General features: G+C 36.6%; 1 protein-coding gene and 1 pseudogene across 1 annotated transcript in view; both read left to right on the forward strand.

Annotated features, from left to right (window-relative positions):
- Mdn1 (midasin AAA ATPase 1) overlaps positions 1 to 18,025 on the forward strand; it is a 152,823-nt gene that overhangs the window by 63,899 nt on the left and 70,899 nt on the right. The window contains exons 28-40 of the mRNA XM_076858429.2: positions 239 to 373; positions 454 to 592; positions 1,209 to 1,347; positions 1,672 to 1,802; positions 3,441 to 3,585; positions 5,040 to 5,169; positions 8,628 to 8,846; positions 9,586 to 9,783; positions 11,165 to 11,373; positions 12,213 to 12,335; positions 14,125 to 14,322; positions 15,872 to 15,979; positions 16,322 to 16,510. Of these exons, the coding sequence (XP_076714544.2) occupies positions 239 to 373; positions 454 to 592; positions 1,209 to 1,347; positions 1,672 to 1,802; positions 3,441 to 3,585; positions 5,040 to 5,169; positions 8,628 to 8,846; positions 9,586 to 9,783; positions 11,165 to 11,373; positions 12,213 to 12,335; positions 14,125 to 14,322; positions 15,872 to 15,979; positions 16,322 to 16,510 (2,063 nt within the window). The remainder of the gene's footprint in view (positions 1 to 238; positions 374 to 453; positions 593 to 1,208; positions 1,348 to 1,671; positions 1,803 to 3,440; positions 3,586 to 5,039; positions 5,170 to 8,627; positions 8,847 to 9,585; positions 9,784 to 11,164; positions 11,374 to 12,212; positions 12,336 to 14,124; positions 14,323 to 15,871; positions 15,980 to 16,321; positions 16,511 to 18,025) is intronic.
- Positions 5,855 to 7,376, forward strand: LOC143401681 (insulin-like growth factor-binding protein 3 receptor pseudogene; annotated as a pseudogene).

Below are 18,025 nucleotides of genomic sequence, written 5' to 3' on the forward strand. Positions count from 1 at the left end.
CCTAGGCAGTTCTTTAGGTTTCCACTCCACTAGCAAGATATAAGAGTTGATGTTGCTCCATTTTCTCAATCTTTCAATTTTAACTTTTTTCATGGTGCTGGAGATCAAATCCAGGGCCTTAATGCATCCTAAGCAAGTGCTTTACCACTGAACTACATCCTCAGTTCTCATCCTTTGATATTACCACTATATACTTGATGGTTTCCTTTTTTTATGCCCCCCTCCCCCAAATCTTCAGGTTTTATGCTTCTGGCAGGCCGAGTCAGGAAGCAGGAGGAGGTTAATGTGATTCAAGAAGTCCTTGAAAAGCATTTGAAAAAAAAATTGCATCCTCCATCACTTTTCTCCAACGAAAATGTCCAAAAATTACTGGGTGAGTATGCTAAAAGTCCAAAATGAGTATGAATCAACTTGTAATCATTAGAACTTAAATACTTATTGTATCTTGAATAGGTAAATTGTCTACCCAGATGTCTACAATGGAGTCTAAGTTCAGCCATATTGTGTGGACTGAGAACATGCGGAGACTTGCAGTGTTGGTGGGAAGGGCATTGGAATTTGGAGAACCAGTGCTGCTGGTTGGAGACACAGGGTAAAGTTCTGTGACATAACTTGTTGAGAGGGTTTGGTTCAGTTCCCATGGGATTTCTTGAGTTATTCTGAAGATTCATCATGAAAACATTTTGTGAATTCTTTTCCTCCCTTCACTCTTTTTTCCTCCTTCCTCCCTCCCTCCCTCCCTTTCTTCCTTCCTTCCTTCGAAAGAAGGTGTCATTGTTTCCTTTCATTACCTTCAGACTAGATTCATTGTGAAAAAGAATGATTTCTTTTCTCATTATCATTGGGGGCTGTTTTTGTCCATTTAATTGTTTTAAACTTTCACTCATGTAGAGGAGAGGAGCAGACATGCTAGTATTTTGAAATCTATAAGTATTAGATTTCTTTCTCCTCCGTTGTGGTTGTTGGTACAACTTGGAAAGGGTGGAATTCTCACAGTGCATGACTAGACAAGAAATATGAGAGGCACTAGTGTTTTATGTAGAGGGGCACTGTGAGCTTGGTACAGAGATCTTGCATTTTTTAGCGCTGTCTCCTATTGCAAAGAGGTTCTCACTATGGTTCCCTCTTTTGCTAGAGGTATATTTGTGAATAGAGTATGTATTTGGTAAATGTATGCTCCTTGTTAATCTGGTTCATTTTTCTAATAGGTGTGGGAAGACAACAATTTGCCAGTTGTTTGCAGCCTTGACAAATCAGAAATTATATTCAGTCAACTGCCATTTAAACATGGAAACATCTGATTTCTTGGGAGGGCTACGGCCAGTGAGAAAAAAACCAAGTGACAAGGTTTGTCCTTTGTTGATGTGTTCAGAGAACCACATTTGGCTGTGTAATGAGTCTGCTTGTGATTTTGTTTATGTTGGGGTTTCTGGATTCAGTTTGATTACATATGCATATCTTATCTTTGGATCTTCACTGGTCTACAAGGGGCTTCCAGAGTTGTCCAGTGTTACAGGTTTTGTCCTGTTCTCAGACCCTCAGACACTCAGACACTCTTGCAGAGTGGCCATTTTACCCCAGCAAACAGTAGCTATCTGTGTATTGTCTACATGTGTATTGTCTTATGGATCTTCTTGCTCATTAATTCCCTCCACTTTTGCCAAATTGTAGGAAGAAATGGATACCTCAGGACTTTTTGAGTGGAATGATGGACCTCTGGTTCTGGCCATGAAAGAAGACAGCTTTTTTCTCTTGGATGAGATTTCCTTGGCTGACGATTCTGTCCTGGAAAGACTCAATAGGTACATATGTGAGAAGGTTTGCACTGTGCCTGATATTTTGTTGGCCTGGTTTTTATAGATAACTCAGTTTTATGCACAGTAATGATCTCATTGGTGTATCATAAATGTTTGAAAATGTTGATGACTTACTATTTCTTGTGGCTCTCAGGGTTTCCTTTAAGAGACTTTTTTTTAAAATTATTATTAGTTCAAAACATTACATAGCTCTTGACATATCATATTTCATACATTTGATTCAAGTGGGTTATGAACTCCCTTTTTTTTTTTTTTTTTTTAAAGAGACTTTGAAAAAAATACTATTATTAACCACAAACATGAGATTATCCACGGTAGGTCTAAAACAAACGAGCATAGCCGGGGGTGGTGCAGCACACCTGTAATGCCAGTGACTTGGGAGGCTGAGGCAAGAGGATTGCAAGTTCAGAGCCAGCCTCAGCAACTTAGTGAAGCTGTAAACACCTTAGTGAGACCCTGTCTCAAAACAAAATATAAACTGGACTGGAGATATGGCTCAGTAGTTTACGCACCTCTAGGACCAATTAATCCCTAGTACCAAAAGAATTGAAAACAATGAGAAAATTAGTCTGAGTTTAAAATTCTCTTTAAAGACATGTTATGTGTCTATTCTCTTAAAATTTTAAAAGAACTAACATCAGAATCCTAGTTCATGATCATAGGTATAAAGGCATCTCACTACCTTAGACTAATAATTGTCATGATGTACTTATGTCTCTTTTTCTCCTTTTTGAGGTATAATTGCATACCATGAAATGTACCCATTTTATGTTATGTTACATTTTGTGTTAACTTATATTACCAGGGATTGAACTTGGGCACTCAACCACTGAGATACATCCCCAGGCCTATTTTGTATTTTACTTATAGACAGGGTCTAACTGAGTTGCTTAGTGCCTTACCATTGCTGAAACTGGCTTTGAACTCTAGATTCTGCTGTCCTAGCCTTGAGCAGCTGGGATAACCAGCCACACCCAGCTAAAATGTACCCATTTTAAATGTGCATCGAGTGATTTAATAAATTTACTAAGTTGTGCAATCCTTACCATCTAGTTTTACATTTTCATCATTCAGTAGGATCCTTCATGTGCATTACACTTATTAACTCCTTTGATTCCACTCTCTGCTTCAGGCAACCACTAATCTACTTTCTTTCTCTATAGATTGGTATTTTCTGAATCTTTCACAGAAATGGTCTTGTCTCATTTTGTATTTATGTTTTGAAGTTGATCCGTATTGCAGCATATTCATTTGTTCCTCTTTATTCCTAATAATTTTGCATATACTGCTTTTTAAAAAAATCCATTTGCCATTTGATGTTGTTCTATTTTTGGTTATTATGAATAACGTTTACTATGGTCATTTGCATATGAAATACCTATTGTTAAAGCAAAATTTGCCTTAATAGGGCCCATGTAAAATAGGAGTCCTTTTTCTCTTGATGAGAAATATTTCCCATTCTACAGAAATTGGGATGGTGAGTCATTTTAAAATCTGTGATAGGAACCCCTTAACTAAATTGAAAGCTCAGCAGAGTAGATAACTTTTTCCTTTTAAAGAACATCAAAGACTACAAAGTAGAATACATAAGCCTTTTCTCATTTTTTCCAACTTTTCTTTTAGTGTCCTTGAAGTAGAAAAGTCTCTGGTGTTAGCTGAAAAGGGCAGCCCAGAGGATAAGGATAATGAGGTAGAGCTGTTGACTGCTGGGAAAAATTTCCGAGTCTTAGCAACCATGAACCCTGGGGGTGACTTCGGAAAAAAAGAGGTAAAGCTGTGCTTCCTGAAGTATGATTTCTTTCTAGTTTTGGCCCTTTAAATACAACATGCAATAATACATTTGAAATTTGATGGTGGGTAAGAAGTGGGTAATAGGTGAAAAATCCAAAAAATCTTTGGAATTATTATCATACAGAAAAAAATCTGACATATAAGTATGCTTATGTTTACTTATGTTACCCTAACAGTGTTCTCAAGAACTCTGTGTGAAACTTGTTTTTCAGTTTTATGAATAAGAAAAGTTGTAACTACACTTTAAAATTCAACCTCTGCTTTTGAATTCTGTAATCTTAGACACTAGTCTGATTTTATGATTTTTAAAGCAACAACAACAACAAAATCACAGCCTGGAACCTTTTCTGGTTTTGCCATCTCTGTTTAAACATCTTTTGTTTAGGTTGTGTTCAGATTCTCCCAGAAATCGAAAACTCTGTGGCTTTCAGGTTTGTGCAGCATTTTAGTGGAGAAGTCATTATTATGTGCCAGACTCCAGTCTGTGAAAGTTAGTGGGAGGGTAGTTTGGTAATAAATTAGGGATGATGCAGAAAAACAGGACTTGATCTCAAATGAAGGTAATTTGGCGGGTACGTAAAATGTGAACATAATATTTGGGGCCTAGTTTTCCTTAGTAGTATAGAAGAAATATCACAGTGCTCCAAGAAATGCTCTGAAGAGAAGGAATAATATGCATCATAGTTTTGGATTTAAAAATATGAACACTGGTTACTTGACAGGTAGAAGTAACAACAGAGAGATCTGATTTTCAAGGTGGTTCATGTTAACTTACCCAAGTTTTCCTTAAGACAAAGCTTTTGCCACCTTTTACCTGAGGAAAAACTGTCTTGGTTTTGCATGCTTAACAAGCAGAATGAGGTAATATCTTGAATATCAGAAGCACTAGTTATCTAGGAGAGTAATGAGAAACACACATTCACTAGACCATTAGTGAGCCACTCCTGACTACTAGCATAGTTCCTGCTCCTTCTGTGGTAGACCAGATAGACATTCATATGCCTCTTTATAATTTCACTCCCTTTGAGCCAGATAAAATAAATTTTTTCTTGTACTTCAGCCAGTCCTTTGATAGGGGACAATAGCTGTTTGTGTACCTGAATGTAATGTGAAAGGAAGAACCTTTACTAAAGGGAAAAGGTTCATGTTTGACTAAGACTGGAAGCTTGGTTGCACCACTTACTCTATAAGCCTCAGCTCTGTACAATGTCTAAAGAAAGTGGAGATGATTCTGCTATAGAGGGTATCATGTAGATTAATGAGATGATATCTTTAAGGAGTCAGGACAAAGTAGGTCTTTATTAAATTATATCTACTAGTAGAGTAATAAGAGAGATGAAGTGATTACTGTTTGCTGGATTCATAGCTAGGAGTTTATGAGGACTTTCTTTATAGGTTTTAAATTCACATTAGAGTTTCTATTCCTTGTAGCTGTCTCCTGCCTTAAGAAATCGTTTTACAGAAATATGGTGTCCTCAAAGCACAAGGCGTGAAGATTTGGTTCAAATAATAAGTCATAATCTTCGTCCAGGATTATCTCTGGCCAGAACAGATCACAAAGGTGAGTCTGCAGGTGGTGGTGGTGGGAATATATCGGAGGGATGTTTTGTAAGACTATATTAGAGTATACTTTTGCTTATAAATATAGTTTTAACCCATAAATATGTAGACACACATGTGTGTGTTGTGTGTATATATAAAAGAATTACCCTAGGTTTTGGGTATATGAGTTTACACACACACACACACACACACACACGCACTCTCTCTTAGTTGTAGATGAATACAATACCTTTATTTATTTATTTTTATGTGGTGCTGAGGAGTGCTCTGCCACTAAGCTACAACCCTGGCCCCAGCAATTTTTAAAATATCCAGTAAGACATTTATTATATGCTTTTGTTTTTAAGCCTGTGTTACTTTAGTGTGTGTTTCTGTACTAGAAAATTGAGCTCATGCATACTAAGCAAATGCTCTGTTCCCTAGCCCTGAATATCTTAGATACCAAATGGGCTAACTTTGGAACCCACATTTGGTTCCAAAAATGAGTGGATAGGTGTTTGGATCATTTTGGCTCTTTTCTTACAGAATATAAAAGGATATTTATTTCTTTGAGCTTGAAATTTTTGTTATGTTGAACTTTTTTAAGTTACCCTAAAGCACAGTTTCAAAAGTAGGCAGGCCAACTATGGGGTTCATTTGCATGGAATCCATTCTTTCTTTTACACTTTCCAGAAAGACTGGCTATGCAGTCTTCTGAGCATAAACTTCTTCTCATTATGGCCCACACTGAACTTCCAGTTTCTGAACAGCGGGAGTTACCCATACCTTGTTAAACTTGCCATTTTTCTCTCCATTTCCCACTAATGTGACAGTCACCCCATACTATAAGAATCGCCTAAAATGTGATTCCAGACTCACCTAGGGTACTTGTGGAAATACAGCTTGATGGGCCCCACACCCATTATTTCTGATTTCTTACATTTTGTATAGGACCTGAGAATTTGCCTTTCTAATAAGTTCTTTGGTAATACTGTGAATGTTGGTCCAAATACCAAACTCAGAACTAACAAGTTGGACTTTGTGCTGCTTATATTGGTGCACTTATTGCAAGTATTCAAGTGAAAGGAGGAGGAAGAAAAAGCAGAAGTTGTTAAGCCAGTATAATTGGTCTTTAAGCTCTGCCTTGGGGCTGGATCCCCTCAGGAAGTAAAATCTAAATCTCATGTAGGCTGCTTATTTCTTTATTCAGTTATTTGGATTGAGATAAGATTGGCAGAGGATGTGTTCATTGCCCACACTTATTCCATCACCAAAGTGCTTTTTACATAAGGGGAGTGAACCATAGTAGGGCATTAAGCATGGGACATCTAGGGACGTATCTTGGAGTTCCACAGCTTGTCCTTAGGGTGCTTTTTGACTTTATAGGCTTTCCAGGCCACAGCAGCAGATTTAGATGTAGAGATCGTAGAGAAGCATTTAAGTGGAAAATGGCTTAATAAACTTTCAGCATTTTTTATCCTCAGCACAAAAACATACACAAAACCCCAGACACCTGTACTCTGCCTAGCCAGCTGCCAAGCAGGGAATAATCTGTCTCTTTGTCTAGCCCACATTATTCTCTGGTCTGTGCTACTTTGAGCCTCTTGTTCTTAGTTTCTCAGACTTGGACCTTGGTGAATTTCTTCTTACCGCAGGAGTTTGCCTGTGCAGCCCTGGTATCCATTGGAATTGGATCTCTATCCCAAGGTTTTTTGGCCAGCTGATCCTGTCCTCCATAAATGGGACAGTTATAGGGAAGTGGCAGGGTTCCCAATGACAGTTGGTTTAGTACTGTCTGCAGATGGTCCATACAGACAGGAACATGACACAAACATTCCAAATGAAGATCCTGAGAACTCAGATGAGATCAAAAGTATCTTTTGCAGGAAAGCTGATCTCACCATAGTCAAAGTAACCGCAGCAAGGACTTTAGGAACCTATTTGTATTTCAGTGCTGTACCAGGAATCCTATCATCCAGCCAACCACCCATGTCCTACACAAGAACAGGAATGCAACCCTGAGTTCTAAGATGGGTGAGGAGTGGATTAGGGTCTGGAGCCAACAAAGGCCTTGTACTCACCTAACTGGTCATCTAGGAGGCTTTGTGTGGCTCCAGGCTGCTGCTCTTGGGCTCTTTCCTTGTCTTCTATGGCATTCTCTGCTGTGTCAGTGTTGTATGCTTCCATCCATGCCAAGAGTCCCACTGGTCTAGAATCTGGCTATGAGGACACTAAACGAGTTCCTTCCCTGTTCTCAGGAGTGAATCATTTCTTGGGTCTTAGTCTGAGTTGGAAGAGATGTTATAATAGGTAAGAGTTGCCACGTGGGAGGAAATAAAAAGGCTTTTTGCTGGGGACAGGGAGATTTGGGTTTTTCTGTAATTAGTGTTCTGTTTATAGTTTAACGTAAATTAGAGCAGTGCTAATTCTTCCACTTCATCTTTTATTTTTCCTTTTTAAACATTCTTTGGTATTTGTACTTTTTAAAATTTAGTTAAATGGATTATTATTGATTTTAGAATTTAAAAAAAAATACTAAATTTCATTGGTGTCTCTTGAATCTATATATACTACTTAAGTATTTTCTTTATTCCTGGACAAATATTTTACAATATAAAATTTGATAATTGGAATATTCATTCAACTTGAATTATGAAGAACATTTGTGAATCCCCTAATTTGTCAAATTAACTGATGCATTGATTTAAAAGTTAATAAATTAATTGAATTTATTGCCACTGAGACAGTGGCATCCCTCATTATGGTGAATATAATATAGATGTTCCTCAGCTTGCAGTGGTGTTAAAATGAGTCAAAAATGCATTTAATATGCCTAACTTCCCACACATCTTGGGCTAGCAAAACAGTGTACTGTAGAGAATAAGTTTTTTTTACCCATCTAATGGTATGGCTAACTGGAAATTACGACTCCCTGTCACTGTCAATATCATACGGTATATGATGAGCCTAGGTAAAAATGAAAATTTACAGTACAGTTTCTATTGAATGTGAATGCTTTTACACCATCATAAAGTTGAAAAATTATAAGTTGAGACATTATAAGTTAGGGAACTCTTAAGTATAATAAACATTTATTTAAATATAAATATAATAAAGTTGTATTATACCTTAAATTTTATATATATTCTTAAAACTATTATGGCATAGTTTAGTAATTGTCTCTTAACATGAATAACTTTTGTCAGCAGTTTTCAAGGACAGCTTTTTAGGCTATAGTTCTCAAAGCAGTTTTGTTTTATTTTTATTAGAATGGAACACGACTTATGAATCTCTTAGCAATCTGATAAAAACTATGGACTCCTTTCCATAGGAAACAAAAGCATTAATAGGCATTCACAAAATTTTGCACGTTAGCAAAGGAGCATAGACCCTTCTTGTATATCTTTGGGCCCCAGGATGTGAATTTCTGTTCTGAGATGTTTCATAAAAAGCAAATTGTGTCTCCTTGTTTCTTAGGGGCTGATATAGCTGAGGTGATGCTGGATTTCATCGACTGGCTGACCCATCAGGAGTTTGGCCGCAAGTGTGTTGTTAGTATCAGAGATATCCTGTCCTGGGTTAATTTCATGAACATAATGGGGGAGGAAGCTGCTATGAAAAGACCAGAGATTATCTCTACTGTGACATCATTTGTCCATGCTGCATGCCTGGTGTACATAGATGGAATAGGTTCAGGTATGTTTTCCATTAATTATTAGAGACAAGGGCTTAGAATAAAGCCCACATCTCTAACCCAGATACTTTAAATTTCCAAAATCAGAGTAGATTTTCTTTGCATATTCTTTTTTTAATCTTTTATCCTTTGTTTATTTATTTTTATGTGGTATGGAGGTTCAAACCCAGTGCCTTACATGTGCTATGCAAGCGCTCTACCACTAAACCACAACACCAGCCCCAAAGATGGTACTTTTGAAAGGTGCTCCAGGAACTTAATAAATGTGTGATTATGAGTAGAAAGAAGGCTGTTGAAAATGACCTTGCTCCAGAAGCACTGGATCATTCTTAACACATGGGTCATTTTTAATTAATGGCCAGAATTCTTTAGTTTGCCATGTTTTAAGTTTACTTATTTCATAAAATTGAATGTTTTAGTTCTGATTTTTCCAGCCATGAAGATTAGAAATGTAAACCAAAATTACCAATATTGCAACATTAGTTGCTCCATCTCTAGAATCATTTGTCAATGACTGGAGTACTTTAATAAATAATTTGTTTCTTTATTGATGATGTGTAAACTGAGCAAAAGGAGAGTCAGGTCAGGCTTCTTCCTTAGGACTTCTAACACTGAAAATTTTATTTAGACTGTAATTCTTCCCAGGCCTTTTACCCCAGGAACCTGTGCTAATTTTTTGGGTGAAAGATTGTGAACTTGGTATTATATTATTCCCTGATGTACTGATCCTCTGTCTTTTAGGAGTAACCTCCTCTGGGTTTGGTACTACCCTCTTAGCCCGAGAAGAATGTCTGAAATTTCTAATGAAGAAACTTTCCAAGATAGTCCGACTTACAGAAGGTCAAAAAAATGAATTGAAGATTTATGATAGACTGAAGGCCAAAGAATTCACTGGGATAGATAACCTTTGGGGAATCCATCCATTTTTTATACCAAGGGGTAAGAATGATTTTAAATAAATGATTATTCTCTTCCTATAGATAATGAATATTTGACTTATTTTTATTGTGTCATATTCAAGTTTATTTTTAAGCTAGCATTGAAGTTAGAATCTGACTTGGTAAAATTAATTTTGTGAATGGTTCAAAATATGTAACTGGTATGTAAAAATAGGAGTGTAGACATAACCTATGAGTAAATTGTTTCTTAAAATTGAGCTTATTAGTCATTGCCCACTATTTGAGCTTTCCTATAATAAAGCTCTAAATTACTCAAGTTAGTAAACTCTTAAGTGGCCTACAAAGGCCGATTAGCCTATAATATTTCTTAACTGTAGAGCTCACTTCCTTTTACAAACATAGATTTGTGAAGCTTTGAGTACAAGGATTGTATCTTTCTTTTCCCTGCCCCTGGCATCTGGCATGTAGCCTAGCATAGGCATTCAGAAAATATCTGTTAACTGAGTGAATTGAATAAGTGAGTGATTACTGTGTGTGTGTGCGTGTGTGTGTGTTATGTGTGTGGTACTGGAATTGAATCCAGGGTCTTGTGCATGCTACTAGGTAAGTGTTCTCAATCACTGAGCTCTACCTCCATTCTTCTGCCAAATATTTAAATAAGGTAATTAGATTACATATCTTCTAAAGCATTCTTAATTTTTTAGATTGTTGCTTCCATAGCAGGATTCTCTGTTTTCTAGTTCCTTCTTTTCTTCTCTACATTAATAATTGTTGAGTGCTGAAATATATAGAGGGACAGTGGCAGTATGTTGAGGTTGTGTGGTAAACTCAGCTTTTTGACCATGTGGAACCTTTTCCTCGGAGTTCCAGTTTTCTTTAATAGCCCGAGACTGAGGTGGTCCTTGCTTTTGCTTGCAAAAGTGAGGAAAAGGTTGTTTTCCTTGCTCAATTCCTTCCAATTGTGTACCAAGAAACACAAATAGTAAACCCGAAAGACTACTATTAGTCCTGCATTTCAATTACCTGAAGGATTGAGAACATATCCTGAATTGTCTTGGTGATCTAAAAACCTTGGAAGCATGTGGTTTATGGCTTATACTTGGACTTTAGGAAAACAAGTATTTATAAAAGTGAATTGTACAAATATAGGTAGTATTTGAGGTATAGGTTTGTGAAAGGAGAGGTGTTTCTAGTTAGACCTGTGTCCATGTATATGTATAAGACATGGAGAGATGGTGTGTTATAAATGCAGCTATTCCATTTTTTGAATGCAAAAATGGGGGATGTTGAAATAGGAGCTACATGTTTTCTTTACACATGGTACTTCATTGACTGTACTACTGGTTGGATTCTTGAGTTGATGTGTGTATAGGATTTGATTATGTACAGTTTATATGTGACTTTGCTTTTCATCCCTAAAGGACCTGTCCTGCCCAGGAACAACATTGCTGACTATGCACTCAGTGCAGGCACCACAGCTATGAATGCCCAGAGGCTTTTAAGAGCTACCAAACTGAATAAACCCATTCTCCTGGAGGGCTCTCCTGGTGTTGGCAAGACAAGTTTGGTGGGAGCATTAGCAAAGGCTTCAGGAAATACCCTTGTTCGAATCAATCTGTCAGAGCAAACGGTAAGCTGTTATCCTATAGAACTTGGAATAGGTGTAGGTAATAATATCTCTATCAAGTTTTCTAATTTAAATTCGTTATGATATTGTTAATATTTCCATATATTTCTTATGATGATAAAGATCTTAGCAATATGTTCTTCTAAACTAAGTCTGCTTCTGGATTCATTATTATCCACACCTATAATATTATTCATTTTCTCTCTCTCTCTCTTTCTTTCTTTTTTTTTTTTTTTTGTTGTTTGTTTGTTTTTATTTTTACATGGTGCTGAGGATTGATTCCATTGCTTCATACCTGTGAGGCCACTGAGCCACAATTCCAGTCCTGCCCTCTCTTAATTAGATATTTAATCTCATTCTCTTTTGAGAGAGAAGTACTCATTTTTGTATTTATTACAATATATAATCTCACTTAACATTTTTGTTTTTCTTAAAAAAAAAACTTGTAGAAAGAAAATGAGTTTTAAATAATCTTATAAAAGTCTGGGACAGAGGTGACAAATAATAAGTGGCTGGGAGCAAGACCTGGGCATTGTTACTATTTTTTCTTTCAAAGCTTACCAACAAATTTTCAAGTCTACAGAATTACTAATCTGAGCATCTGCTTAAATTGATTAATGAGCATCATGATGAGAAGGTGCTTGGGGTATATTTAGGCTTCTGGTAAAAAGTACTGGGAGTGGTTAGTTTTAACTTAGGTATAAGAAAAAAAAAAAACATAATGACAAGGGCTAAAAAATTCACTATTTCAGATTTAGGGTCTTAAGACCTAGTTTCTTTTGTTTGCTTCCTTGTTTGTTTAAAAATAATGTTGCCTTTTTTCTATTTCTTCTCTCTCAAAGGACATCACAGACCTATTTGGAGGAGATCTACCTGTTGAGGGTGGCAAGGGAGGAGAGTTTGCCTGGTGTGATGGCCCCTTGCTGGCAGCTTTGAAGGCAGGCTATTGGGTTGTGTTGGATGAGGTGAGTGTCTTGTCATTAGGCCTTGGATGGGAATACATATGTGGGAAGTGGTCCTTTTATTTGTAGTTTTAGTGAATGAACATGCTGATGGATAAATAGAGACAGAACTCGAATACATTGTCCTCCATGATTTCTTTTAAAGAATCAGATAGGTCACCAGGGATGGTGGCACATGCCTGTAATCTCAACAGCTTGGGAGGCTAAAGAAGAAGGATTGCAGGTTTCAAACCATCCTCAGCAGTTTAGCAAGGCTATAAGCAACATACTGAGACCCTGCTCCAGAATAAAAACTAAAAAGGTGTTGGGATCTATCTCAGTGGTTATGCACCCTTGAGTTTAATCCCCGACACCCCGACCCCCAAAAATACATCCATCAGAATAAAGAACATCATATCTTGAGGCAAGGTAAATACTGAATCTTGTCTGAGAGAGAGATAAGGAGTTGGGTCTGTTTAGGATGTATGTTAATTCAGGAGAAGGCTAGATATATTTGTGGAGCTGAAATGATTAGAGTGATATTAGGGGGCCCAGCTGGTTCTTTTTTGTTGTTGTTGTTGTTTCTGTTTCTTTTGTTTTTGTACTAGGGATTTAACCCAGAGGCACTTTACCACTGAGCTACATTCCCAGTTCTTTTTATCTTTTATTTTGGAATGGGGTCTTGTTAAATTGCTGAGGATATTGCTGAATTACTAAGGCTGGCCTCAAATTTATAATCCTCCAGAAGGCCTCAGCCTTCTGATATTGCTGGGATTATAGGCCTGCATCTCCACACTATTCTCCCAGCTGTTTTCTAGACACTTGTATCTTTCTAGGTCTGGACATCAGAGAGAGTGCTAATGTAATTCCATCTGCTGAGCTGCTGCCTGCCATTCTTGGGGAAATATCAGGAGAAAGGATTTTTACAGATGTTTTTGGAAAAAGATGTCTAATAGATTATTCGTTAGCCAAGAAAGGGGAAAACTTAATTTTAAAGCTGAAGGCTACTTGACCATACTCAAATTGGGGTGAAATGGACACATTTAAGAGCAGTTATGTATTTGTGATATACGGAGGAGTTTGTACTTTGTAGTACTTATGTAAACACAATAGGTCAAATGGTTATATGTTGTAGCCTGATACTTTATTTTGTTGGTTTGCATTTTCCCAATTGACATTTTCTGTTACCTAAAAACCTTCCATGTCTCACGTCATGGAGATCTGAACCTCAATATCTGAAGACTTCCATTTGGCTCTTTTCCTTTCTTGCATGAGAACTCCCTATAATTGTTTATAAAACTGTTGGTAAAAACTAATTGTATAGATCCAATTGTTTATATCATGACTTTGAAACCCCTTTGAAGACAATAGTTTGAATTTGAAAAGTGTATAAAGAGCTATCAAGTCCTACCTATTAGCCTATAATTAGTGTTAAATTTCTAAAAACCCAGAGTATTAAAGTGAAATACATATATTGGCAAGTTTTTTTTTGTAAGTTAATTTTGCCAGATTAGAACAGTATAGATGCATGTACGTAATGGATATGGTTTAATGTTAGAAAGATTTTAACATGTTTTACTTCAATCTGAACATTCACTTAAATGTCTTGTATATATGTAAAATAAAGAACAATAGAATAAATACATATCACCTCATCGTTTGGCTTGATAAATATTTGGCTACAAATATTGTTTGAGCTTCCCTCTCCTGAATTTACCACTCTCTTATTTTGTTCTTTATTATTCTCTTGATTTTTGTCAGTTATACAACATATACAGTGAAACAAAAATATGCACTCTTCTTTTCCATATAGCTTAACTTGGCTTCACAGTCTGTATTGGAAGGACTAAATGCTTGTTTTGATCATCGAGGAGAAATCTTTGTGCCTGAGTTAGGAATGAGCTTTCAAGTACAGCATGAAAAGACGAAGATTTTTGGGTGTCAGAATCCTTTTAGACAAGGAGGTGGGAGGAAGGGCTTACCCAGGTCTTTCCTGAATAGATTCACTCAGGTAAGATTCACTATTACTTACAAATCAAAGGTAGATAAGACTGCTGGTTAGTAGCAGTTAGAATGTTTGACTGTACAAATGAAAGACAGTTTGTTGATCGGTTTCTTGTGATGAATATTAATGTGACTGTTTCCCATCATCACTTTTCTTCAGGTTGTTTTGGTTTGGTTTGGTTTTTGGTACTAGGGATTGAACCCAAAGGCATTTTACCACTGAACTGTACCCCTGGTCTCTTTTTTGAGATAAGGTTTCACTGAGTTTGCTGAGGCTGATTGCAGACTTGTGATCCTCCTTCCTCAGCCTACAGAGATGCTTGGATTACAAGCTTGCATGCCAGCATACCTGGCCTCTCTGCTACTTTGAATCATTTTGTCCTATTACCTGGATAACTTTGGTGGAGAGTAAGGTCACTGTAATCGTCTGGATTCTGTTACTGCACTCAGGGTTGGAAACCTGTCTGACCTTTTCAAGTGTCTGTGTGTCTATTAATACATTTAAACAAATTTTATAATGAAAGTAATGTATTTTAAGTAAAGAAAGAACAGACATCTGCCATGAATAATAAAAAGCCACTATCCCCAGTTCATCATTATTAACATTCTAATTTTTTTAAAATATTTGTTTTTTAGTTGTGATTAAACACAATACATTTATTTTATGTGGTACTGAGGATCGAACCCAGTGCTTCGCATGTACTGGGCAAGCGTTCTACCGTTGAGCCATTACCCTAGCCGCTAACATTCTAATTTCTCTTGCATTTAATCCTATTTGCAAAGGGGTATGCATATATATTGTATCTATGTATATTATGTATGTGTAAGAGTATATATGTATATGTATACATATACAAATTATTTGTTTTAACAGTTATTTGCAGAGTTTGGCTAATTTAGAGGTTTGGAAATACCTCTAGATGTTAGCTTTTATTTAATGTCCGTGTCCCTTGATGATTAAGAATTTGCTAAATATCTTAACATTTTATTATGGAAAGTTCTCGTGCATATTGAAAAGCTGAACAGATTTTGTAATGTACATTCTTAACACCCAACATCCAGAATTAGAATTCTGAAAGCATTTTAAAAATTGCACGTTTTGCCTTTGAATTTACTAGCACAGAGCTTAAAAACAAAATGTCGGGCTGGGGATGTGGCTCAAGCAGTAGCGCGCTCGCCTGGCGTGCGTGGGGCCCGGGTTCAATCCTCAGCACCACATACAAACAAAGATGTTGTGTCCGCCCAAAACTAAAAAATAAATATTAAAAAAACTCTCTCTCTCTCTCTCCTCTCTCTATTAAAAAAAAATTAAAAAAAAAAAAAACAAAATGTCTGTTTCTCTATATTTGAAAATTTGATTCTTAAAATGCAATAATAGAAATTTCTAAAGCTGAAATTTATAGAATTGTATGTATCTGAAATGTAGATGTGATTATATATATTTAATATACATGAGTTAAATATTTAGTATTAAATAAAGACTTCACATAACGTGATCTGTCATAGTTTGTAAAGAGAAACTGGCATTCCTTTATATTACTTTTTGGATTCTATAGGTCTTTGTGGATCCCCTTACAGCAGTTGACATGGAGTTTATTGCCAGTACTTTGTTCCCAGCCATTGATAGAAATATCGTTAAAAAAATGGTAGCTTTCAACAACCAAGTAAGTACCTACTTGTATTAATCTGTGTTTCCTGGCTATATTTGAACCAGCATTTTTTCAATATTGGATTCTACCAAAATCACCAGTCTCTCAAAATAAATGATAAAATTCTACAAGTTTCTAGTAGAAGGCAACCTACTCATTGAGGGTGATGGTAAATCAGTTCTGGATTGTAAATGCCAATATTAATGCCTTTAGGATATTTCTGGCATTTGGAAGTCTGGGTTTAGGAGAAGGAAGCATCTGAATCAAAGCTGTTAATACATTTCTAGTATTTAATACATTTGATGGTACTTAATGCAACACTGGATATGTTTCTCAATAAGGATAATTTATTTATAGATTGATCTCGAAGTGACTGTTGAGAAGAAATGGGGGCAAAAAGGAGGGCCCTGGGAATTCAACCTCCGGGACCTTTTCCGTTGGTGTCAGTTGATGCTTGTTGATCAATCCCCTGGCTGTTATGATCCTGGTCAGCATGTGTTTTTAATCTATGGTCAAAGATTGAGAAGCAGGGAAGACAAGGAGAAGGTGAGTTTCATACTTTGTTTCTTTCTGAGAGTTGATTTCATCTTAAGAGGAAAAAAAGTGTATTTATGCTAATAATACCAAACCTAGTAAACTACTTGGAAATTTAGAAGTTGTGGAAACAGACAAAACATTCCCTTATCAAAATAGTTTGCTTTGGAGGACACAGTTTGCTTGTTCTTTCAAATCCCGTGGTCACAAATCTGAAAACAGGATTGTCCTTTAGTAATAAAAACCTAGTTTTTCAACATCTTTCCTGGAAAAAAGGTGAGAAGCAGGAGAAGACAGCTGATGCCCAGCAGAAAGTTTAAATAGATGTCAAGAGAAGATATTCTGTATTTAAATGAAAAGAAAAATACTGTTAATAAATAAAATATAGCACAATTCTCAGATTAGGGATCTGTAGCTATGTATGCTTTTTGAGGGGCAGGGGAAGGGATGAGTCCCACTATGTTGCTCTGGCTGATTTCAAACTCTTGGGATCAAGTGATCCTCCCCCCTCAGCCTTCCGAGTAGCTAAGACCATGCCACTGTGTTCAGCCTCTGCTGATTTTGATTTGTGGCATTTAAAGTCCTGTCTCACTGAATGCTCACAATAGCTATAGGCAGAAAGTGCTGCCATGACTTCCTACAGGTGAGGATCCAAGGCGGCATGGCATGGAATCTCACAAATAGCAGAGCCAGCCCTCTTGGCCTTCTCTACTTTGTCTGCTATTGCTCTCTGCTAAACCCCACTGTTTAAAAACAAATGATTGATGCAGAACTCCATGTGTTAGAGAGCAGTAACATCCTGGTGGAAGCATGAAGATGTTGCTAGCTGATAGCACATGTATCTATCACCCCTTTCATTCTGCCCAAATCCTCTTAAGTGGTATTCAGAGCCCAACCAAATGCTGACTACTCATTTATTACCTACAAGTGGCTTTCAGTCATTGGATTAGAAGAAAATGTTCAGCTGGGTTTTTTTTTTTTAACACTTTTATTGATACATAATTTGCATACTATGACCTAGTATTTTAATTTATTTACTTATGTATTCGTTGTACAGGTTAATCTTCTTAATATTACAATTAACATTTGATATCTAAAATGCTACAAAATCTGAAACTTTTAGCATTGATAGGCTACCACAAGTGGAAATTTTCAGGATATGTGTTTTAAGATATATATGAAACATATGTGAATATTCTGTATAGACTTGAGTCCCATCCCTAAGATGTCATTATGTTGCCAAAAGCTCAGTCCTTGTCCCCAGTGCCAATTCAATAATGAGGATATGGTTTTGAGAGAAAAAAAAAATGTTTATTGCTTTGCTAGCAAAGGAAAAACACAGAGGAATCCTGTCTCAGAGACTGTGATTCTACCCATCAGTAGGAACAGGGAACTTTTGTAGAGGTGATTCAAAGGCTATATTCCACATGTTCTCTGATGGAGTTATAATGTCATTTCTGAGAAGTTCTGGTGCCATCCCCAAAGTCTGGTTTACTTCATTCCTAAATCTGCTTTTTAAAATGGAGA

Source organism: Callospermophilus lateralis, chromosome 6 (assembly GCF_048772815.1).
Source record: "Callospermophilus lateralis isolate mCalLat2 chromosome 6, mCalLat2.hap1, whole genome shotgun sequence".
Taxonomy (NCBI): Eukaryota; Metazoa; Chordata; class Mammalia; order Rodentia; family Sciuridae; genus Callospermophilus; species Callospermophilus lateralis.